The sequence below is a fragment of the Fundulus heteroclitus genome, unplaced genomic scaffold, assembly GCF_011125445.2.
Source record: "Fundulus heteroclitus isolate FHET01 unplaced genomic scaffold, MU-UCD_Fhet_4.1 scaffold_55, whole genome shotgun sequence".
NCBI lineage: Eukaryota > Metazoa > Chordata > Actinopteri > Cyprinodontiformes > Fundulidae > Fundulus > Fundulus heteroclitus.
In genome coordinates this window covers 1195665-1222240 of record NW_023396978.1, presented here as the reverse complement: position 1 = coordinate 1222240, position 26576 = coordinate 1195665, and the positions used below count along the sequence as shown (strand labels likewise).

Genomic DNA, 26576 nt, shown 5'->3' with positions numbered 1-26576 from the left:
TGAGAATATTGTGAAAAAGTTCAATACTTCTTTTTAGTCATTAAGAAAGTGAAATTCATAGAGTCAAATATGCATTTCAAAGTTTTTTTATCATTATTATTATTATTATTGTTGTTGTTGTTATTATAATAGTGTCCTTTATTTGCTAGACAGGAAATAGGTGAAGAGAGCCGGGGAAAAATTACACGTGGCAAAGGTCTCCGGATCAGGACGCAAACCCATGACAGTCGCAACGTGGACTGAGGCCTCCATGCATGGGTCGCGTTTTTCTGTCTCTGAACCACCACCGCACCCGTATTTCTTGTAATTTTGATGATAGAATAAAAGCTAAACTTTACAATCATCTCTGGAAAATTTCCACACTGGCTGGAACAATCCAAATCCTGACTGGTTTAGTCCTCTCATCTCTTAATTATTTCACTTTCTTAACCCACAATCTTCTTCAGATCACTATGTGTCATTAACTTAATCTACACGTCTACACAGATTCAACTTTTATTGTTTCCACTTAATATTAGTATTGCGTAAAAACGTATTAATATTAGTAATTGATATTACCGATATTAGAATGTATTAGGTAAAAGTGAAATATTGAACATCACAGGCATCCTACATGTATTTCATGTCAAAATTCCTCAAATTGGTCTCAAATTTCCAAGGTTCTTAATTTGTCCCAGCATTTATAAATAAATTGGAAACTGTACAAAGGTACATATGGATGATAAAAGAATGTTTTTCCACACTGTTTTTCAATATCTATCCAGACCTTAAAAGTATTTAAATCATATCTTCTCAAATCTCCATTTCCATACTTTTCTAAACTGGAAAGGAACCCTGACATTAGCCTACTTTTGTTTTGTTTTGTCCATACCACACCTTGGTGGACTTATTTTCAAAGTTATCAGATGCAAAGCAATGTTACCATTAAATGGGTGTTGACCTATGACTAAAAGCTTCTTAAAACCCCAAGAAAAATGGTTCCTAACCTATTGCGCGACTTATCTGCCAACTTTGGTTCTGGAAGGTCAATTCGAGAGTTTAATTATCCAGAAAAATCACAGCGAGAGCTGTTCAAACTCTCCAAATGCCAAGAAAAGGTGTTTCATTGATTCCTTTCTTATCTCCTTGACACAAAATACACTGAAGCTTTATTTATAAAAGAGTGACCCAACAACATTAAATGGGATGCACCATAGATAGTTGTTTTTTGTTTGTTTTTTTGATAATGTTGGAGACAAAATAGAGTTGGAAAAACATGATACAAAGATTGTTTTTCTAAAACTTTGGATTCCTGTCAGTCAAATAGTGGATATGAAGATGACTGGAACTATTGAGTGAAATTTCATGTTATGATAAAGGTCATGAAGCATGACCATATATTTTACAAGCCAGAAATACCTCTCATATTTGAGTAAAAGACTTCTGCCGGAACCCTCAGGTAGTCTGCTCATTTTGTCATTAAAATCTAAAGGAAGAGAGCACAAACTCATCAGAATCTTCTGACCCACACATTGTAACCTCATATCGTGGTATAAATGGAACGGTGTAAAATTAATCATCCGAGCACCTTATTTTTCCCCTTCCTGAACACTTTACCTTACGTCGACTGAATATTTCCTCAGTGTCCTGCTTTTTAAAGACGTCGCCCTGACACGAGAAACCAGCTCATTTAAATTCTGGTGGCAGTAAGTGTTATTCACTCATATCTGTTCCTATTATGGAATAAAAATTAAAACCAAGACTGGGGATGTAGCCATATAAAAAATTTGTATCATAACTGTGCGAATGTTGCACTCAGTAAAGCCCAAAATTCAAGGGTTTCTTAGAATGGCTCAGAAAGCAGGTAACAAATAGATAACTGCTACACACGCCAAGCATCCTGCATTGAGAAAAGCGCGTAAGAATGTTGTAATGCATATTTACGCAGTGGAGGATACTATAAAATGTTTAATTTAGATTTATTATATTATTCTTTAAATAAGGCGCATACTATCTACAGTACTGTGTGAAAGTGTTTGGCAGGTATGAAAAATGCTGTAAACTAAGAATTCTTTAAAATGATATATACAAAATATGGTTTATTTTCATGAATTTACAAAATGCTAACTAAGTGAACAAAAGAAAAATCTAAATCACTTTCAAATTTATGAGGGATTGTAGTCAGGTGTGATCAACCAATCATACCAAACAGCTGCATGTAATGATTGAAACCAATTATTACATGAAATTGAAACAGCTATGTTGGAAGCTTAAAACTGCATTAGGTAAACCAAAATTCTACTAAGTTGAGGTTGTGAAAGACATTCACCATAGCAGGACTGAGCACAGCAACAAGACACAAGGTAGTTATGCTGCATCAGCAAGGTCTCTCCCAGATACATATTTCAAAGCAGACAAGCGCTTTTGAAGAAGCACAAAGAAACGGGCAATGTTGAGGATTGAAGATGCAGTGGTGAACCAAGGAAACTTAGCGCAGCAAATGAAAAAAAAAAACGTGCTTATTTCCCTTTGAATTCGGAAGACGTCGTGCAGTGCCATCAGCTTGCAGTGGGCAGAAATCAGTGAGACCCAGGTACACCCATCCACTGTCTGGAGAGCTCTGGCCGGAAAGTGTCTTCATGGAAGAGTTTCAGCCAAAAAGCCATACCTCTAACGTGGAAAAAAGACCAACCAACTCAACTGTACGTGAAAACAGAGGAACTGGGATGAAGAAAAGGCCAGCAGGTACTCGAGAATGATGAGTCAAAATCTGAAATATTTGACTGTAGCAGAAGGCAGTTTGGTTTACTGCAGGGAAACATGAAGCATGGTGCAGGTTCCTTGTAAGTTTTGAGGCTGCATTTCTGTTAATACATTTGGTCTGGATTAACAGTGTCCTCGATGTTGAAACATACAGGCAAATATTTATACATCATTCAATACCATCAAAGAGGCATATTGACTGACCCCAAAGTTATTTGCAACAGGACAATGACCCCAAACATGCAGTTAAGGTCATTGAGAACTATCTTCAACGTAAAGAAGAACAAAACGTCCTGGTAGTGATGACATGGCCCCTACAGAGCCCGGATCTCAACATTGAGTTTATCTGGGGTTACACGAAGAGACAGAAAGATTAAGGAAGCCTACATCCAGAGAACATCCAAGGTTAGCTCTTCACAATGTTTGGAACAAGGTACAATCCAAGCAGTTCAAAACTGTGCGCAAGTGTACTTAAAAGAATTGATGGTGGTGATAGCAAATATTGTGTTGATTGCATTTTCTTTGTTTGATGAAAATAAACTATTAACGCCAATTGTCGAGCACTCTCAGTTTGCAGCTTTTTTTCATATCAGCCTTAAACCTTTGTACAGTACAGTATGTTTAAGGTGCTTCTTAATTTGCATCAGTACCTCCACTGTATTGAGACTTTAGGAAAAACAAAATAGCGTGTCAAACTTTGGCACTCCTAATGAGTATAAGTAGAACTTCTCACAGAATGTAGCAATTCATGCAATCTGACAAGTTAATAAGTTAAACAAACAAATCAGACCATTCTGAAGGTCGCAATCTGGGTTGTTTCCTTCTTTCTTTAGCGAAGAAATAAAAACCACCAAAGGAAATTAAATTTTTACTTACTATTAGGAGTTATGAATTGATGTTTTATCCTGAACTGTTATTTCTATCTTACACTTATCTTAAACTTGTTGAGTTTGACAAGATGAATAAAGTAGATCGTACTTGAAAAGAGGATTTAATGGTGGAAAAATAAAGAGCCCAGACTGATGCCCTTGTATCTTTAACAGCGGCGTTTATTTCTAAAAATGGGTAAAGTTCAACACAACAAAAGCTCTAACTTTTAGTTGGCAACGGTAGAGGATTTAGATGATCCTAATACAGCCTCGTCTTCAGGCAAGTCATGTTTATGTGAAACATCCTCTGCTTTCTGATTGCAAACAGATAACCCAGGCAAGTTGGTGCAGTTTATCAATGGAAAAGATCTCCTTCCAGGAGGTTTTGGTAATTAATCTTGTACATTAGTGGGTCAATGCTCCAATATCTGGAGATAGATTTGACTCTGGGGTCTAATTTATTGAACAGTATTACCCTTCTTCCAGTTGACTCATTTTGTATTTGACTGGGAGGGTCTGGGGGCGGAGGTTAATGGAAGGACATTATTTCGAATTCATCAAGGTTGCTTCACCAAACTATTGTCTTCACAGTAGATCTTAGATGAAGAATTTACCGGCTTGTATACAAGTGGCTGTTATTGGACCTGTGATATTTCCTGAGATGCCTATTGTTCTGAGTTGGTGATATAAACTTGATAAATCCTTAAACATTTGGGCATATCTGTCTGTGAGCTAAAATATTTAACAAATCGTTTAGATATCAACATTTTTGGCAAAATATTGAAGACTCAGCATTTAGAGTGAATTTATCTCTATGGCTGAAGTATGCATTAACAGATAGTATGAAGTATGCATTCTAGGTACGCCGGTTAAGTACAAAGGTTTTGGGTTCTGAAATCCAGAATATCTCTTTGACATGTTTCTGCTGCCTTATTTGGAAAAAAAATATATTTTTTTTACTGATTTATTTTATGTTGTTTTTTTTATTTCATTTTAAAAAGGATTGAATGAAAGCCAGTTCAATTATTTTGTGTGCCACTCTCATAAATTAAACTTCAACTGATTTGATTGCAAGATCAGAGACCAGTATGAGAAATGCTCGTTACACAGCGGAGTTAATGACGGACTCAGAGTTTAAGGGGCTTCTGGACCTGATGTATACGTGGTTTTCCCCAGACATGGTGCTCTGCAAATATGGCCAAACAGCTCCGTTTGGTAGGCGGCTATTGTTTAATATGTCTTGTGGCTTATTCAGATGTATCTACCAAATCAAAATAATGCTGCCATAACTGTTTATTCAGAAGAGGCTTTCTCCTGGTAATGCTTTCAAACAAGCCATTCTTGTTCAGTCCTTTTCAAGGTTTTTTTTTTGTCTTGGACTTGAACAAACAATATGCTGATTGAAATATGTGGAGTGGGAGTTCAAACTCTGGGAGGTTTTGCAATTTTTTTGGGCATTGTATGCTCTGACATCAGGATGCAATTACTGAGATTACCAATGGGAAGATTTGCAGATTGTCTTAAATGTTCCTACTTTAGAGTATTATTTATAACTGTAAAACTAGTACAGCTCAAATAGGTTCAAATTGGCATAGTGATAAACTGGATTACCACTAATGGTTAATTATCTAATAATATTGTTGAGGTCATTCCATGTTGGCATGGCGTTAAAGCATCCCTACTTTTCAGTCATCACACTTGCTGCCTATTGGCTCTATATCCCCACATTTAAAATTAATATTTTACAACCTTATGAACAAACTTATTCAGATGGGAAAGTTTTCTCTCTTCATTATTTGTGAACATGTGCTCAAACTAAGATGTTTAGAAAAACAAATGTGCAAAGACAAAGATCCGTGACCCTGCATATTTCCCCTTTGCTCCATCTCACACTTGAAAGATTCATGGGTTCTGGCCAGGAAGTTCAGCAGGCAGGAGCGATGTGATGTGCATGGCAGGGGGCCAGCTAAATATTAAATGAACCAGATATATGGGTGGAAGGAGGCTGGATGAAGAGAGTAAAAACACGAGGCGTGGGCAGCGCGGCTTGTCAGTTACCCATTTATGTCTGAGATAGCGCAGAGCCTGCGCTTCGCCTCGGGAGGTGCGAGGAGTGTTGTGTGATGGATGCGGCAGCGAATCCACAACCAGAACGATGTACGAGGCCCAGCTTCAAACGGAGTTGTGTGGGAGATGTCTGACCATGCACAGAGAGCTCACTCAGTCTGGCTTGTATCTTTTATTTTTATTTTCAAATCGCATCTTAAAAGGAGCAGAGATTGGATTTAGTTGTGAGGATTCAGTCTGCTGCCATAAGATAAAATTAATTGGAGTGTATAAAAAAAGTTATAAAATTATGAAACTGTCATAATTCCCTCCTACGCATTTTACTATGAAGAACATTAGTTTTAGTCATAAATAAATGCAGTCTCAGCAAAAATCAGAAAGCAGGCGAAAACACCTAAAGCTCATGTGTTATTTAAAGGGCAAATATCATCTTTACACATTCTTCTCTTTAGACTAGTAGCTCACATTAGTTTTACCCACAATCAAAAATCAGGAAAGAAGAATGAAAGAAAATAGAAAGCACAAGGGAGCAAAGAATACAGTTACATAGGAGGGACCGTGTTATGCCAAAGTTAGGTGTCAATGCATATCACATGAAAAAAAATAAAAGTAGTAATAATGTTTCTTGCTCAAATTCTACTACATTAAACTAAGATTTATGTACAGTAAAAAGACATAAGTGACAAGAGATGGTGTCTGAGAGCAGTAACGTGGAGACCTAACAAACCAGCACCCTATGGAGGAATTTAAAAGTGCTCTGTCGCAATCCCAGTCTGTCTGTAACTAACTGCAGAGGAAGATGACTACATGTGACAAAAACTATAATTATAAACAAAAATAATTTAGGCAATATTCAGGCCTCCTCATCAGTCCTGCATTGTTATTCTGATGAGCGCAGACATGCTTGTAACTTGTGCAGTTACATAATCAGTACCTGTTTTATTTATGGGCGTTTAGCTGCACTACAGTAGCAAAGCTCAATTTAGGCACTCAAACCCAATCAGTCCATCTACAGTTTTACATTGTAGCACATTCGTAAAGCACAGCATACAATCAGCAGCTTCCGTCAAGCACTCTCATTTGACACTTAGCTGAAGTCAATTGTCTTGGCTAAAGATGCAGGAGGATAATTGGGAATCAGTGGTTATAAAGTCAACGCTGTCTCCGAACATCAGCAGATGTTTTCTATGTACTTTAAAAAATGTTACTTGATAAACGTTATGCTCTCAAACTAAGCTTGCCCTTACTTTGGGTTTTTCTTCACTGTAATTTCAAGACTCCAAGTGTGTCAACATTCTGGGGCTAAAAGCATTTCCAATGGAGAGAAGCTTGTTTAGTTTTTGTTTTTTGGGTGAGGAGAAATCTATCCTCCCCAGTGTTTCCTGCATTGGTGATCTTTGCAACAAAGGTGCTCCCTGTTTTATTTTCGGTGATGCTAATAGGAAGCCAGACATCCATTCAACACATTTCCCTTAAATGTTTTTTTTTTTCTGAGAACGCAGGCAGCTATTTTTTGCAACAATGGTCTATTACAGCACATACAGATGACAAGCCATCCACATATATTATTCACATCATGTTTTTAAAAGAGATGTTTACAAAGGCTTTTGTTTTCAAAAAATGTATCTAAAATTAACCTTTCTGCTTTGAAAAATAATGGAAACTAGAACTGATGTCTAATTTTAGACAAGCTTGCTGCTTTCTGCACACTCAAAATGTACTTACCTGACAAGCTAAAACATAGAAAAACCCTCTCATGTAACAAAACGAAGATGAAAAAGATTTAGAACTGAACACCAGCTAATGTATTTGTGGAGCAACATCCAGACACAAAGCTCCAGGTGGCTTAAGCAGCCTATGTCGTTATGGTGGTTGTTAAAACCCATAATACTCCATTTGCAGGAATTACATCTGAAAATGCCTCTGGTTCATGTTTTTATGACAAGACATTACAACGTGTTCTGCTTAGATAATCAAACTTTACCCCAAAATACACACATTATATTATAAAATAAGGTAATCTCATGCCAACTACCCAATGGAATGCTCCGAATTGCCTTCTTAATCTTTCTAATTCATATATTCAATTTCAAAATGTTATAATGAAATTTGTGCACGAAATGATAAACAGCCTCAGAAGATTAATAAGATAAAAGGTTAATTTGGTCAGTTTCTAATTTTATTTCCAGGAATAATTTTATATTTATTGCTGTCAGAAGCAATTTTATTAAGGGATTTAGAGACCTCCCCACCTGTGACTCTGCTGTTCATTTACTGAATACACAAGAGGAGTTTTATCTAATAGCAAGCAGGATTTGTGATTTGCCTGTGATTAACCAGTGTTTGCTTTGTCAGCTGTCAGATGTCAGCTGTACAAAGCAAAATGTAAAGAATAGGGTGCATGACCTTAAAAAAAATTACCTTTTCACTCTATGATATATGAAGCTATAAAGCAAAATAAAAACATTCAGACAAAGCTTGCCGTCTTTACGTTTATCTATAAATCTGTAAAATGTGGTTCACATTATGTATTCTGTTACCATTACCATTAAAAGACCATTTAATGGTTAATAAAAAGCCATACAAAGTCTAGTTGTCCAAAAAACAATTAAGCGAAACCGCAAAGATGAAGAAGATGTTTTTTAGCCTACATGTAAAACGCCATATGTTGTGGGAAAACACTCTAAATTTACCCTCTGCACAATGAAACACAGAATTTCCTTCACTGTCGTTGTCAAGATTAAAATGACATGAAGTGCACAGAGAATTAGATAAGTTAAATAAAATAGAAAGAAGAAGTTTGCCAATAGGATAAAGTAAAGCAACATGTTACACTCTCATGATGAGGTAGTGGAGGGACCCAAAGACTGATGTAGATGATGAAGACAATGTTTAATGAACAAGGAAACTTACAGATGTCACACAGGAACCGAATCAAAAGGGCACAGAGAAACAGGGTGACAGGAGGCATACATCCATAAGGGAAATGGGAATGAGCAGAAGATACAAAGACAGAGGAATCAGCAAATGAGAGGGTATGACCAGGCAGCTTATGTACACATGAGAAGACATGGAAAGCAGGTACGAGTAGTCAGATGAGGGTAACAGCTGAGAACAATGAAGGCTGAGAGCTGAGGGAGAGGGAGAATAATAGACAGGGGCAGAAACCTAACAGAACATCATACAAAAATGATTATCGATTGAACTAAGAGCAGAATAACTACCTAATCTACAAAAAGTATTATTTAGGTTATATAAATCCCCATTCACTCGAGTATGTGACTCAGTTTCAGTCCTGCCACAACCTGCACAAACCTAACAGCAGGTCATATCGTGCTACAGGTACACTATCTGTCATTTTCCTACTACTTCAAAACTATGCAATTCTTTGTTAATAATAATGATTATCTTTATTAGTCATGGAAACATTTGTACATTAAAATTAAATCTGTCCTCTGCATTTAATCCATTCCTTTAGCGAGCAAAGTGCTGCCACTGTGCTGTGCCCAGGGAGCATTCTGGGACTAAAGGTCTTGCTCAGGGACCCAGTGCGGCAGTCTGTGTGGGATTTGAACCAGGGAACATGCACCCTTACCAGGACTCAAGGGCCGTGTTCTAACCACTATTCCACCACTCCCCCAGTTGGTTTTTCACATAATATATTTTACAAACGTTTGTAGTTATAGTACAACAAAATGCATTAATAGTTTCCAGGGTAATGTACAGAAAACACTTTATACATACAGTGGGACCATTTTGCATGGAAATACATGTCTCTTTTGATTTTTGCTTTAACATCCAAGTATTTCATACATAATGCATTCCCAGCAATAATAAAACCCAGAGCTGTTAATAACAAATTCATTAAACTGTTTTGAGTGCAAGTTTCCCAAAATGTAACTAGATCTAGGCTTTCAAAAAAAAAAGGCTTATGTTGTAGCCCACAGGTGAGTCACTGCTGCTGCTTTTTTTAAAGCCCCTTCATAGACTGAGCACAGGCTTAAATTCTGAGTGTGACATTAAAAAAAATATATTTTTCTTTTCTCCCATTAAAACCTCCTTAAGAGTGTTCCCTTCATTTTAGCCTTGTTTTAAAGTACAAACCTTATCACAGCTTGAAAAACTGCAGACGCCATAAGACTCATAGACAAAATATATTTGCAGGCTAAAAACTCACGGGATTCTGTAAAGTTTTCAAACATCTTGAGAAAAATAACCTCGGCACTGTGGGAGGTTTTTTTTTTTCCTCATGAGGTTAACCATGGCGAGAATTCTGGCACTTTCAGATGGATTACATCACACAGAGAATGTGGGTGCACATAAATACAAAAGCTAAGGGATTAAAACATGCAAACAGAAATTATGCCAAATAACCTGCAACCTAAACATGCTGTCCTTTAACCACTGACATTATTGTTTACAGATTGACTTTTCTTCTATCCTCAAAGATGAAGGCTCATTTGACTGAATACCAAGATTACATGCAGTGCTCTAAAAAGTATTATCTTTCTTGGATTTTGCTTTTGGCTCACCCTTCAATGTTTTAAATCAAGCTAATTTTAATATCAGAAAGAAAAGCCTCAGTAAATGCAAAAAGCAATTTCAGAAAAAACCTGTCCAAAACCTACATGGCCAAATGCAGAAATATATGTGCCCCACCCCCTGTTAAATTGTTAATTACCTGTTCCTAATCACATTTCTTTGTGCAGTTTCACAAGCCGCACCCATACATGACTACTGCCAGACCTGTAGTATCAAGGACGATCTCAAATAGAACCTGACAACATTAAACAGGCTAAAAACCTCAACATAACATCTCCAGATATAAAGACATTCAATGGCCAAAATCGAAACCGGGTCAGCCGCGTCAAGGACGCCGTAGATGGTTTGTGCGCTCTACCACTGCACTATTGCAGCATACTCATGTGTTTGTATTTTTATCATGTAAAGAAAGTTGAGACCCCTCTCTAAATATGTATTATAAAGAAATGTGGACTTAATATCTAAACCACTGCAGGTCGTTCATGTCTAAGTTCAGGCCCACTCTTCACTTCCTGAACTTAAGCTCATTCTTACTTTGGCTATGCTACAAGACAACGGTCCAAAGTGCATCATTTTAAAAAAAAACAAATGGAAGTTATACAGGTGCTGGTCATATAATTAGCATATCATGAAATAGTTGATTTCTTTCAATAAGTCCATTCAAAAAGTGAAACTTGTACATTATATTCATTCATTGCACATGGACTGATATGTTTCAGGTGTTTATTTTTTTAATTTTGATGAGTACAACTGACCGCTAACGAAAACTCCATATTCAGTATCTCAGAAAATTAGAATGTTATTTAAGGTCAATAGAAAAAAAAAGGATTTCCAGAAATGTTGGCCAACTAAGTATGAGCACTCAATACTTAGTTAGGGTTCCTTTTTTCCTGAATTACTGCAGCAATGGAGCGTAGCATGGAGTCCATCAGTCTGTGGCTCTGCTCAGGTGTTATGAGAGCTCAGGTTGCTCTGATAGTGGTCTTCAGCTCTTCTGCATTGTTAGATCTGGCGTATCGCATCTTCCTCTTCACAATACTCCGTAAATTTTCTGTAGGGTTAGGCTCAGGTGAGTTTGCTAGCCAATTGAAGAACAGGGATACCATGGTCATTAAACCAGGTTCGGGTAGCTTTGGCATTGTGTGCAGGTACCAAGTTCTGTTGGAAACTGAAATCTGCATCTCCATAAAGTTGGTCAGCAGCAGAGAGCATGAAGTGCTCTAAAACTTCCTGGTAGATGGCTACGTTGACCTTGGACCTGAGAAAACACAGTGGACCAACACCAGCAGATGAAATGGCCCCCAAACCATCGCTGACTGTGGAAAGTTTACACTAGACCTCAAGCAACGTGGATTATGTGCCTCTCCTCTCTTCCTCCAGACTCTGAGACCTTGATTTCCAAAGAAAATGCAACATTTAGTCTCATCAGAGAACATAACTCTGGACCACTCAGCAACAGTCCAGTCCTTTTTTCGGTTTAACCCAGGTAAGACGCTTCTGAAGCTGTTCCACAGTGGCTTGACACAAGGAATGTGACAGCTGAAACCGTGTCTTGCAGCTGAAACTCGTGTCTTGCAGCTGAAACCATGTCTTGCACGTCTGTGTGTGGTGTTTCTTGAAGCACTGATTCCAGCTGCAGTTCACTCTTTATGAATCTCTCCCACATTTCTGAATGGGTTTTCTTTCACAATCCTCTCCATGGTGCGGTCATCCATGTTGCTTGTACACTTTTTTTCTACCACATCTTTTCCTTCCCTTCACCTCTCTATTAATGTGCTTGGACACAGAGCTCTGTGAACAGCCAGCCTCTTTAGCAATGACTTGTTGTGTCTTTCCCTCCTTGTGCAAGGTGTCAATGGTCGTCTTTTGGACACCTGTCAAGTCAGCAGTCTTCCCCATGATTGTGTCGCCTACAGAACTAGACTGAGAGACCATTTAAAGGCCTCTGCAGGTGTTTTGAGTTTATTAGCAGATTAGAGAGTGTGGCACCAGGTGTCTTCAATATTGCACCTTTTCCCAATATTCAAATTTGTTGGGGTTTTCAGTAGTTGTCAGTTAAAATTATCAAAATTTTAAGAAATAACCACTTGAAATATATATTTCTGTAATGAATGAATGAATATATATAATGCAAAGTTTACCCTTTTGAATAGAATTACTGAAGAAAATAAACTTTTTCAATATATTCTATTCATACGAACAGCACCTGTATCATGGCCTAGTTAAAATTCAGATTTAAACCTGTTGTACATTATGTAAAATGGTTATGTAAAATGCTTGGTGGCAGTTGATGCTGACCTGGGTGGCACAACCAGTCATTTCTTTTTAGGTGGCAACTACTTGTTGGGATAGGGTTTGTTTAGATAGCATTCTTCATTAATCAATTAAATCAAAGTTTTCTATTCAGGTTATGTTTGTTTAATTAGTTTGATCAGAAATTGTTCAACTTTATACCTCTTTAAAGCATTGTGTAGGCATTGTTTCAGCTTCTGTGTTGCTGTCTGTATTGTGAGATTTTTCCAAAAAACATACTCTAAGTCCAACTGATACCCACTTCTATTTATTTGAATTGCCCTGAAAACGACACCAGCGTGCCGGTGAGTCACACATTAGGAAGAAAACATAGAAAGAACACCAGTCTGTCATTTATACTCTGACTTGGGGCAACTTTATATGTGCCGTGAGAGAAGGCGGCTGTCACCATTTTTGAGTGTCAGCACCCACAAATGATGCAACGCGGCATCAGCAGCATGCGCGCAGCACTCACAGGTTTAGCCGTCATCCTGACACGTTTTATCAAATTGCAGCAGAGAGAGCGAGAGAGAGAGAAAGAAAGAGAGAGAGAGAGCAATGTAATGCAACCGAGTCCACTTCTGTCTGCGCACTAAGAGGCATTCTGAATATGCGACTCAACAAAGCAAAGACAAAAAGGCTAACTTGTAGATTGTTTGAAGAATGATTGTGCCATGTATTTTAGCTTTCGTCTTTAATTTAATTAATTTATTTGTTAGATTGCTGGAACTAAAATGCAGATAGATTTGTCAAAATGTATTTTCACAGAGGGCATGTAGGTATTTATGTCTGAATATATGTAATGAACCAATATAAAGTAGTGCATACGTATGACGCGCATAAGTATGACTTTGTCCAGCGCATATTTATGACATACGTGGTGGTGGGTAGTTGTTAAAGCGAAATTATTGGCAACAAGACTTGAACAGAGAGCCACGGAAACAGGTGGAACATACAATGACCTAAAAACAAAAATATTATGAAGCGTGATGAAGAATAAGTGAGGCCAAACAACAGAGTAAGAATAGTTGTGACAGACCTGAAATACTATGGGGTACAACTTGGATCAAGAGTAAATAAGAAATTAAACACATGAACCAGGAAATGAAATCACTTATCAGAGCATAACCTGATACATAAATGACTTAAATTATGAACCAACCAGAAGTAAAATTTTCACATAGAAATAAAGACTATAACATATCAGAACAAAGAGTTTTAGAACCCAATGGAAGTGGAAGGAAAATTTGTTTTTTGAAACTGTTTTTGCAGATAAAACTAAAAAGATAGCCTACTTAATAAATGAATTGTAATAAATGATAAAGTTTCCCTGTGTATATTTCATTCTCAGAATTAATCCAGCTGTTGTGTCTCAGGGGTTTGTTGGCGATTACTAGTAAGCAAACAACATCATGAAGTCCAAAGAACACAGCAGACAAGTCAGGGATGACAATGTGGAGAGACTTAAAGCAGGATTAGTTTATAAAATAACATCCTAAGCTTTGAACATCTGTTGACACACTCTTCAAACCATTATCCGAAAATGTATAGTGTGGCACGACTGAAACCAGAGACACCTAAATTAACACCTAAACTGACAGCCTGGTTAGGGAGGGCATTGCAGTATTTTACAATCCATGGAGATATCAGTAAAGATGTTCCAGAAGAGTATCTGGTCAGATGAGACCAAAACTGAACTTTAGGGCCTGCATGCAAAACGCTATCTGAAGCAGATAAATAACCCACACACATCACTCTGAACAAACCATGGAGGTGGAAATTTCAATACAGGTGACTTAAAGATTCTTATTAGTAACAATATCAAAAACTAAACATTTTTGGTGATTAGTTAAAAATGTGAAATCCATTAAAGTTTGTGTTTCTAATGTGAAAAAGTTCAGTGGAAAAAGTTCAACAGTAAACCAAAAAGGCAAAAAAAAAAATATTAATAGTGACAGGACACCAGAGAAATACTTTTTTTTAACATAAATTGGAAATTCGACTACATAGTATTTAACTTCCGTGTTTAATCCTTGGACTTGAACAATGGAGGGATTTATGGCTGCAGAAAGGGAAGAAGAAGCCATCAGGATCACCGCCCTCTCTCAAGGCCAGTACAACCTACAGAACAGCCGGATTTCATGTAACAGATGGCAAAACAGCTGCAGAGGCTATGTTCATGCAAAGGTTATACTTATGCTAGAGACCTCTACTCACAAAGCACACCATTTTTTTAACGAGCTGCTACTGTCACTGTGCCAGAAAGCAGATATCGTAGTTTTACGTCACACTAGCATCAGGTGAAGATAACTGGTTTCAGTTTGAGGCAGTTTAGTTTCTACGTATTTCAACAGCCATCAGATTAAAGCCATAAAGAGGCTGCAGCAGAAGTAAAGCCTTCTGCTTGATGTATGGTGAGCTAAAATCACTTCTGTTCAGCTGACTTCTGTGCCCCCTGACTTGTTTTATTTTTAAACATATGCTTTCTAATACCAATAATTATCCTCATTAACAGAGGGGAGCCATATTGTGATCCCAGTGTCTTGATATTTAATTGATATGAACATTTTATTTCGTCTATTTGGATTGGAAGTTTCTGCTCTGCTTCAAGTGAGAGAAGATAATTTAAAAAAATTCTATCGTTAAACAAAATACATTTATAATTTCTATATAAAATCTAGAGTTCTAGGGAGCGGTATACAACCACTTGTACTAATGAATATCATTAATTTGAGAATTATAATGGCACATTTACATACTTATCTGTGAATGATTATAGAACATACCACTACAGTGAATTTTAAGGACAGCAATATTATAGCATGATTCGTGGGACTTTGGTTTGTTGTTAATTTTAGGGCTTTGTTTTGTGCTTTAACTACTTGTTTTCTTGTTGTTGTTTTTTAATCCTTGCCTCCTTTACAAAGAGAGTTGCTTTCCTCTGGAATGTTTCCTTTGTAGACCCAATATGCCTGTTGACTTTGGGACAATAATGTATTTTATGTGCTGGGTGAATTCACTTTCTATGTTTATTTTACACATATTCATAGTTTAAAAAAAAAACATTTTTCTCCAGTTTTTCTAGCCACATGTGTTTGGTTATGTTATTTACTTATTGTTTGTATTGATTTCCTTCTTTGCCTTTCAGTCGTTCCTCTTCTGGCCAAGTTTTTTTTTTTTTTCAGAGAATGCTTTTTTTTTTTTGTCCTGGTTGTCCATGTGTTACTTTCCAGTACGTACACCATAAGACTTGTGTAGAGAAGATGCAACATTACGCAGATCACACAATGTTTAAGACAGTAAGCATTGATGTTGTGCATTTGGCGCGTGCATATTTTGAAGCTGTTGTGCATTGCAGCCAGCAAGATTATGAGCACCTCAATCAATGGTTTCTGCTTTAATGTTTAGATTTACTGCTGAGAGACATATTTTGAAGGAGATGGATTCTACTGACAGGTAGAAGCATATTCATGGGATTAGCTTGACACTGCAAAATTAGCATTGTGCTTGTGCTTACATACAGCCACAAATCAATTTATTGTATATATATATGACATTTAAACTAACTTAAGGAAAAAGGCATCACTATGGTATATCCTTGTTTTAAAACTGTGTTTTTTTTTAGGAAGAGGTCTTTGGTATTTTAGTTCATCTCTTTTATACATACACAGAAAATAAAGAAAATTAAAAACAGATCCCTGTGGATCACCTAGGTTTAGGACAGTGTTATTTTTGCAGATTTTTTGTGCCTTAAAAACGTTCAAATCCAAATTGAAAGGTTGCTAAAAAGTGTTTTACTTAGTTACAGCAACCTATTACCCAGGCCTGTATGGCATATGTTCTATGTATCATCTGTCATTCAGCCTGTTTGTTAGGTCAATGGAGATTAAGACTGGAGATTGACTTGGAACGTCTGCTTCTTTCTCCTTTGACTTCTCAGTTGCTTTGACAGTCCTGGACAAGATCCAACTGTCAGCTCCATGTATAATTCATTTTCTCTTGAAACAATGACATTTGGTCTTCATGTAATGCCCAAATGTTTGTCTGTAAAGAAAATATAGGGATTTGTTGATTCACTATCTTTTCATGGGAGTTCCAGCTGAATTTTGGCTGGCAGTTTTTTAAAAACACTTTCCTCCAGGCTGATTCTTTTTTCACATTCTTTTAGGGCATGTTGTTCTTTTTATGTAAAATGTTAGTATGCTGCATAGTTAATACTTTTGAATAAATCTCTCTTGATGTACTCCTTGAATCCTCGCAATGATAGCATGGGATCATAGGTGTGCTGTCTAAGAACTGACAAAACATTTGGATGTCAGTTTATGCATTTATTTTCTTTTTTTTTTTTAAATGGGTTCAAAATCTATCCACAAATAGAAAGATGATTCCCTTTCTTACTCATTTAAAATTGTATTTTTTCTTTACTTGATTGTGTTTTGTTTTGATTTAAATCTTGGCTCTGTCTCTGCTTGAAAGCAAAGCCTAAATCATCAGATTTCTTCATTTGTATCTAAACATAGATTGGTCTCAAAGCCAACCGGTTTGGTCTTAAATTAAGTGAGCAATCCAAGCCATCAAACAATTTCACAATTGAGCTAAAGGTTTTCTGGTTGTCTGTCAAGTTCTTTCATAAAGAATCACCTTTAATAACCCGGCTGGACTTGTTGCAGTTTACAAGCCTGGCTTATAAACTGCAACTTTCAATATCTTTCCAAGCTCAACCAAGGGGTGGCATGTTTAAAAGCTATTATTCATAACACTAAAATGCTGCAAGACAAAAATAGAAGCTACGCACTGCCAGTTTGAGAACATCTACAAGTATAAACTGCAAATGGAGAAAACACAACTAGACAGATTCACCAACAAACATGTACAAAACCAACAGCTGGAGAGCAACTACCCTGCAACCTTTGGGCCCTGTGTATAAAACTACTAAAACTACAAAAAAAAAAAATACTGAGTCTGAGGCTGAGTCTGAGGCTGAGTAGTTGTTTTTTTTTTTTGGTAAAACGTCAATGTTTTGTTGCTTTTCTGTTCAAAATGGCACAATCTCAAAAAAATCCTCCGTGTAATGTTTTGAAAAACTCCCAGTGACAGTTGTTGCGTAGACAGAAAAAAACAGAATTTTCCAGTCTGGGGAAGCCTTGGCATATGTGCAGTAAAATTCAGTCATGGCACCTATATATTATATATCTGTACCCCATATCATGTCTACACATTGCCATTATTGTCCCTTCCCATTTTCGTACTCATGAACCTCAGTAAAAATGATTGTTCAATTTACCTTGATCAAATAGACCAAAATACCTGAGGGACATGCTAGTAGATACAATTTATAAGAGTCATATAACAAGAAAGTCCTAACAGCAGTCTGGGTCAGGGCTTCTGGTTAGGTGGCAGAAGCGGACACAAAAAATAAAAAAATTAATAAAATAAAACTTTAGCTGTTACATATTAACACCCAGTCAGTACAAAGTGTCTTGTGGCAGAAACAAAATTGTTTTGCATGACAAACTCAGATTTGAAAATATCAAAACTTCAAAAGCAGAAAATGGGCAAAAAAAGAGAAATATGTTTTTTTAGACATTTTTGTGTACAAAAGCAATGTGGTTACTTGTTCACACTGTTACCAGTTTTCTCCCCAATATGGCGGTTTTTCTGTGTTTTTTTTAGGCAGGTGGACAGTCCATTAACTTATTAACTTATTGAGTTAACTTATTAACGTCATATTTTATCATTAGTCATTGGTTCATAGTGGTTATTGGGGGAATTTGACTCAACCATGTACTGATCACAAATCACAATGGATTGTATCATAGTTCAGAGGAGTAAGTTCAGCGTTCGGATGTTCAGCTTTTCAGCCAACGGTGGACTTTGCAATACAGATAACACCATAGTAAATAAAATTACTGTAAATGTCTTTCAAATGTGAAACGATGGTTGTTTTAAGGCCTAATCTGATCTGCAAACATGTTGGGGGAAAGATGTGTCACGTGACACTCTCACCGGATTTGTTGTTGCTGTGCTGTGTTGTGTGGTCTTTAGGAAAATTACTTGTTAGCAACTTTTTTAAAACAGTATAGATGTGCATTCAGACCCAATAAATATAACATTATATGATTGGGTGGGGTTTTGTGTGTCATGGTGGTTTTTAACAGATTTTTAGGGCTGGAAAACCTTGACTCTATCTTGCAACACTGCTTGTTCACTAGTAGATGAACAGTCTGATGTGTGCAGCTGATTAAATGAGGATAAACCATCAGAGAATAAAGTAAAACGTTTATTTCTGTAGCTGTCACAATGTTTTTTGTACAAGGTATCCATGTTGCATATTTGTTTCCAAATTCAAATCCAGACTATAAGAAGGCCTTTGCAAAAATGTCATGATATCATTCCCTTTATATGTCCTCTTATTTTCATCGTCTTTAGCAAACTCAGCTTTCATTGTGGTGATCTTTGATCTAATCACAATATAAAACACTATTATTATTAAGTGGCAACTAGCCATCACATCTGGAATACTGAAACATTTGTGGTAAATGTATCTCTTTTTAGGTCAATAAGTACTCACAGACACGATCTGATAGACTAAGAATCTGATCAGATGGTAACTGTAAGACATCTGTCTGCTTTGTTGCTCCTGGCAGGAAATTAGATCCAAATATTAATGTTCCCTTTCCGGAAATGCACAAAAATACATTGATCTCTTATCAGCTACTGTTTCGAGTCTCTACCATATGAGACAAGGACGTCAAAAAAACTAAGAATATAAATATATTTGTTTTAAATAAGCTATGTTTTTGATTTAGATTTTTACCTCAAAAGTTTATGAACTTTAGAGGTATACAAGGTTGATTCAGAAGTTTGATATCAATTACTGAAAGCTATTTCTACAGATGTTTATATTTAACCTTGAAAAACCGATGGATGGATGGATGGATGGATGGATGGATGGATGGATGGATGGATGGATGGATGGATGGATGGATGGATCACAGACAATAGACAGATAGATGGATGCATGAATGGACAGACTGATTATCAACTGATGGGTGGACAGTATTTTTACAGACATAAAGCCTGACAATAGAGATATTTTGCCATGCTTTGTCTTTATTTTTGCAAACATAGCCATCTTTTGAAGCTAAAATGAACCTCTTTACCTTTCCTTACTGTGCACAAACCCTGTAAATAAAGCCTGATGGTTTGACACTGAATGAAAATAGATGTAACCTTTCTAAAACTCATAAAATGACTGGAGGATCTTCAACTTCTACATGAACCTAACCATAGAATTAATACACTGTGGAACTGTATGGTATTTCGAGAATTTCAGCAGCAGTTGTGTCTCTATAATTCAGACCAGGCAGCAAGTAAATAGTTAAAGGCCGTAAATGCTACCCATGGCTCTCATCTCTCTACAGCTGAACCTCTTGCATCTCTGAAAGGTCAGTTTTATTTCACGTTCATCAACTTTTCGTTGCTTGGCAACCACAAACAGCACATGCTCCACAGGGTAAATTTATGATTTTCAGATTTCATTAGTATGATGAGATTCTACTGGCTCCACTTTCAGCTCTGCAGTTTCTGCTGTTTTTGAAAACGGTTGCTCCACTTAAAAAAAGGAGATGTAAAGGAACTGGAAAAAATAAGCTATTTCAGGGGCTTTTTAGTGGGTGCTTCTAGATGCCATCCATTAAAACAGGTCCGTGAGAGAAACTGTCTGTCAATGCTGACAGTTCTCGCTGTGAAGCCTTGTGGGGATTAGCTTCAGAGTGCTGAGAAGATCAGAACCGTATGCCTCAAATCTTTGGATGAAGTGAAACCCTTCCACAGGGTTTCATACAGTTTCAGCAGAGTTGTTTGAATTTTTATATGATGACTCAGTAACTTGTGGAGGCATAGAGAGAAAAGGTCAGGTTATGATCGAGTGCAGCCTCGCAGTAAACAACCTAAGTGTTTTTAAAGAAGCCAATTGGACTTCTTCAGCTCTGACTAACAGCTGGAGATACGGTATTTAGACTTTGAAATTGTCTGGACTTCCACACAGTAAGAGCCCCATGCTATTATTATTATTATTCCCAGCTGAACCATTGTGGCTTTTACCTACCCAACCAACATCTGAGGTATTTTTTGGCTGTGTTTAAGAACATGAATAACTGTGAAATTGCCTCAGGAGGAGGTTGTTTGACAACTGAGGAAACATCTTCAGTTCAAAATGTCTCATTGACCATTGTCCTTCATTTACTTTGCTCAAACTTACTATAATATAATTATGTACGGAAATGTAGAAATGCGTATATATCTGATTGAATTTTACTTTGGAAAGTGCCTTGAGAAGACATGTTTCATGAATCGGCGCTATATAAATAAAATTGAATTGAATCATTGGAATTTGGCAATCCTGAGTAGGTATGGCATTAAAAAGCACTTTGATTTTCAGACTTTATTCCTCATTCAGGGAATAATGTGTTTTTGAAATACTGAGAAGAAAAAAACACATTGTTGTAAGAAAAACTTGTTTGCAGTTTCCAAGAAGCCGTATAGAGGCCAAAGCAAAATAAAAAGTGAATGCTTTAGATCAAAGTACATTACTGTGAGTGGCCTAGTTAAAGTACATACCTACTGTAAATCTGACTGAAAATCTACAGAAAAACTTTCCATCCATTCTAGGTTTGAGCTGTTTACAAAGACGAATGGGCAAAATAACCAGTTTCTAGATATGTCAAGCTGGTAGAGTTGTATAGCAAAAAACTTGCAGCTGCAATTGCAGGAAATTATGAATGTATAAATAGAAATGAATGGTACACTCTTAACTTTATAATTGTGTTTCTTTGTCTTGGCTGTCACATAAAACATTGAAATGTGGGGTTGTAATCTGACAAAATGTGAAAGAAATGTAATGGGTATAAATATTTTTCCAGGCACACTAAATAAAAAAAACAGGGATGTAGACACTAATTTACATAAGAGTTTTCTACAGCTTATATCTCCTATACTATTTGTAGCAACAATGTTTTTGTCATCACATATCTACATTTATATCTGTAAATAAAACAAGAATGCATCCTGTAGTGGGAGTGGTTTCATGTTGAAAAATAAACATCTAATTTATTATCAACGCACAAAGATCCATGTTCAGAAAGCCTGTCTTAAAGCAGCAACTGGACCGCCGGTTTAAGCTTCAAGCTACACGGAGAAAGTCCAGCTTTGTAAAACTTGTTCATAGTTTTGTTCTATGGTTTGAACCTCCTGAGCCCTTTGCCTTTCGCTAATCTCAGAAACAGTCCACACATGAAGGCATCTTGGAAATTAAACCTGATATTAGAAAAAAGGAAAAGAAACCGATTGTGCCCATGAAAAGCAGATTAAAAACACCCACAGAAGTTTTTCATTAGTGAAAATTACTTGTGTTGAAACAAAAATGATTGATTTTTACATTTTGAGCATATTAAAAATGAAGGATACAAATGTCTTGGGGAATTAAATTTTTGCCAGATGAAGCCAAGGGATAACATTTATACAGAGGATTCAGCCAGGTGAGAGGGATGTTAAGATGTTAACCGAAGCGTGCTGATTTCATCGAACACCTCCAGCTTCTGCAGTCTTATTCGATCCAGCATTATCTTGAGTTGTAAAAATAAAAGAATAATGTCCTATGAAAAGCAATAAGCAAGAGTCAAAGGTACAGTACAGGAAAATATGATGCATATACATAAAGAGATACACCATAAAAAACTCAGTCCTGTTTTGCTTAATATCAATATGATTGATCAAAACACAAGTGGCTTTCTGCATGTGAAAAATCTCAAAACTATAACACTTTATCGTTTTCTTCTTTTCCAGGTTCCCTTTAATGAGGTAACATGGACAAAGTGGTCATCTGCCTCCTGATTCTGGGAACCGCTATGACAATGGTCCATGCATGTCCCAAATACTGCGTCTGTCAGAACCTCTCGGAGTCTCTGGGGACCTTGTGCCCCTCCAAAGGCCTGCTCTTCGTGCCACCTGACATCGACCGGAGAACTGTAGAGCTCCGACTGGGTGGCAACTTCATCCTTAAGGTCACCACTCAGGACTTTGCCAACATGACTGGTCTGGTGGATCTCACTTTGTCCCGCAACACCATCAGCAGCATCCAGCCTTTTTCCTTCATTGATCTGGAGACCTTGAGGTCACTGCACCTTGACAGCAACCGGTTGACTGAACTGGGTCCAGATGACCTACGAGGGCTGATCAATCTGCAGCACCTGATCCTCAACAACAATCAGCTAAATGAAATCTCAGAAGCAGCTTTTGAGGATTTAATGCTGACGCTGGAGGATTTAGATTTGTCTTACAACAACCTGCGCAGTGTGCCTTGGGAGGCCATCCGTAAGATGGTCAACCTCCATCAGATGAGTTTGGATCATAACCTCATCTCCTTCATTGCTGAGGGGACTTTTACAGACCTCGAAAAACTGGCTCGCCTGGACCTGACATCCAACCGCCTCCAGAAGCTCCCTCCAGACCCGATCTTTGCACGCTCCCAGAGCAGCATGGTGATGAGCACTCCTTATGCACCTCAACTCTCTCTCAGCTTTGGTGGAAACCCACTGCACTGTAACTGTGAGGTACTGTGGCTGCGAAGGCTGGACCGTGAGGATGATATGGAAACCTGTGCCTCTCCAGCCAGTCTAAAAGGGCGCTACTTTTGGTCTGTTCGTGAGGAGGAATTTGTCTGCGAGCCTCCATTAATCACTCAACATACGCATAAGTTGCTGGTGTTGGAGGGCCAAACGGCTAGCTTGCGTTGCAAAGCAGTCGGCGACCCAATGCCTACTGTGCATTGGGTTGCTCCAGACGATCGTTTGATTGGTAACTCCTCAAGAGCTACTGTTTATGAAAATGGCACCCTTGACATAGCAGTCACAACATCCAAGGATTATGGCATTTTCACTTGCATCGCTGCTAATGCTGCAGGGGAGTCTACAGCTTCCATTGAGCTATCAATCATTCAGCTGCCCCACATCACTAACAGTACTAATCGTACCACACTGCCAAAATCAGGACTTTCAGACATCACAAGCTCTACTAAGATAAGCAAAGGGGAGCCCAAGCCTCTTCCAGAAAAGGTGGTTTCTGTGTCTGAAGTGACCGCCGTCTCCGCTCTTGTTAAGTGGACTGTGAGCAAATCAACTCCAAAGGTCAAAATGTTCCAGCTTCAGTACAACTGTTCTGACGATGAAGTCCTAATTTACAGGTAAGAATAGCAAACTGCTAGCATTTATTTTCCAAGTTTAAACTGAGATCTCGTGGTCAAAGAGGTTTATTAGGTCTTAGATATAAGCCCTTTGCTTCAGAATGATGCTTCAGATGCTTCAGAATGATGAAATCAGCTCAGGTTTCTGAGCTGATTGCTAGTTGTTGTTTGCTGTGTGAGTGCTTGAGAAAATAATTTATTCCAAAGTGTTACTCTAAGATCAACATTCATCTTTCTTAATCCTTCTTTAGGTTTTTCTTTTTCTCCCCCCAAACAGAAGACAATCTGTAGTGATGTGGCTTTCACATTCTGAGAAATCCATAGAGAAATCCTTGCCCTGAACCATTAATTAGAAACCCAAGAAGAAAAAGGATTATAGAGCTCATTCTAATGTATCCTTCTTAAGCTGCTGAACTCCATACAAGTGTGGGCCTTAGCGACAGTAGCAGAAGATCTTTGGGGCTCTGTGAAATCAATTTCCTGTTTTAAATGAGACTGTCAATGGAGAAAAATTCAGACTGATAATTGTCGAGAAAATATAGAAAATAGCCACAGTCTTCAACTCCACATCACCTAGGGTGCATACAGAGAGGACAAATTGCCTATTCTAGGTTCAGTGTACCCTGAAGTAACACATTTATAGATCTTTCCAGAGAATGACCAGATTGTAAGGCACAAGCCATTCTGAAAATTAGATGCCTTTTTTTAAGCTCCAGCAGTTTTATGTGACACTTACTGAGCCCTAACAGTTAATGGTAAATTTCTTCAAAACCTTATCAGATAGTTTATTTTCCACCATTACCTGCATAGGACTGTTTTTTAGCTAGGAATCTGAGATTATAACTAAACACTGCAATGAAGAAGGATGTTATTTTGCACAAGCACTGTTGATGCATCTCACATCCCTGCAAATTCAATAATAAGCTTTTTATCAGATTTCCTTCTCTTTCATGCACATTCTGTACCAGCTTCCTCTGTTTCTGCCTGGTGACACGATGTTGGATGAGTCATCTACATTTGCATTCATGAGGAACTCGACAAAGCTAAACCAATTCCATTAAAATATATTTTTTTCTTTTAAATTACACCTTTGATGGTTTCGTTTTATTATTGATCACTAACCAAACACATGCATTAGTTTGCTATGAAGTGAAAAGCTTTTTCAGAAGTAATTAGTTCACAAAAATTCATTACATTCATTATCATGTTTTCAGGGCTATAGAGTTTCCAGAAAAGACTCTTTTCATTAGATTAAAATGAATGCACCAAAGAGCAGGTACAGTAGCTCAAATGAGCCAAACATTTCATTATTTACGTTTCAAGTCACAGCAGTTTGTCAGACTGGAGTTTTTAACCATTAAGAAGAAAAGCATTGTTCTTTTTCAAAATAAGCCAGGCTTGTCGAATTTGGCTTGTCTTGAATAAAAAAAAAAACAACACACACACAATTCAAAGTAATAATCAAAGAACCAAAGCCGTTGAGATACAATAGATGTAGACAGTTAACTATCTAAATGGTCTTTAATTTTTGGATTAAGAGAAATGCAGAAAATATTTGAGAGGACATGGATTTTGGAGGTTTCTGAGGGTGGTTTTAAAGCAATGTGGCTGAGAGGTTCAATAATTGGACCGATAGATTAATGGTGATTTTAATGGTGAAGTGTATGTTCCTGTTCACCTGGTGCTTTTAACAAGAAAATTATTTTGTGTCAGCTTTTAAATTATCCACACAGGTAATGTTCCTTGACATGTTTTTTACATTGGAAAAATTAACTGTGCCCTTGCTTCATCTATGGTACTCAAGAAGGAAATTTTTATCCAACTGGTACTTTTCAAATACGCTTAATTCTTTTTTGGTGATGCCACCTCCAATAATAGCAGGTTTTTAAATAGATTACAGCTCTGGAGCATACAAGTTGGCAGAGCCAAAAATATGTTACAAGTCACCTTAGGAAAAAATCCCGTTCATGTTCAATAATATGGGAATGCCATTGCCAAACTGAATTGCATGACTCCACAGTGAGAAAAAATATTCAGTTTCTAATGCAGACCACACATTACAGTAAAGGCCACATGTAAAGGGAAAACATTATTTTTATTTTGCTGGAGTTCAGTGTGGCTTTCCAAGCGAGCAGGACAGGACTGAACACCCTTGGTACTGAGGAAAATAATTGGTAATGAGAGAGATAGAAGGGGGTGTGAGGACTCCCCACAAAGAAGTTGCTTAATGGGAACCTTGGTGTGGTCTTTTAGCCAAGGTTTTACTATAATTATAAAAGGTAGAAAAACATTTATGGTAGCTGTTGATCTTCTTCCTAGCAAATTGAATCCAAGTTCCTAGTGTGCAGTGGCTGGAGAAAAGAAAACACAAGCTCTACCTCAGGCCCTATGGGTCTCAGCTAGGATGTTCAATGCTAGTGGTCATAACAGGACATTTAAAATTAGCCTAATCTATTTTTTTTTATGGAAAGGTTGCAAGGACAAAGACTGTTTGTCGGCCAAAAAGAAACAGAAGGCTAACTTTTGTACTTAGAGTTCTATTACAAAATGCCCTTCCTCGTTTAACTCTTCCTCTTCTGGTAGTTGTTGATCACAGGCAGATTACGTCTGCAGCACTATCAACTGTATAAAATAGAGGTTGTGACACCGCAACCTCAAGCAAATGTACAAAATCCAAAGGGATGTTGCTGTGGCCAAATTCTCTAAAGACAGCCGTTGAGCCAAAGTATGGCCACGGGTTCTGGTTTGCACATTTTTTTATCTGACAGAACCACAAGATTTCTTTGGCAGTTTTTAAAGAACGTAAAGATGCTTGGCTAACA

At 37.4% G+C, this 26576-nt stretch overlaps 1 protein-coding gene across 2 annotated transcripts in view; it reads left to right on the top strand.

Moving 5' to 3' along the window:
- Window positions 1-26576, top strand: part of LOC105925643 (leucine-rich repeat and fibronectin type-III domain-containing protein 2) — a 190251-nt gene that overhangs the window by 159910 nt on the left and 3765 nt on the right. For both annotated transcript variants that reach the window (XM_021315937.2, XM_012861603.3), the window contains one exon: window positions 22359-23754. In XM_021315937.2, the coding sequence (XP_021171612.2) occupies window positions 22379-23754 (1376 nt within the window). In that variant the 5' untranslated portion in view covers window positions 22359-22378. The remainder of the gene's footprint in view (window positions 1-22358; window positions 23755-26576) is intronic.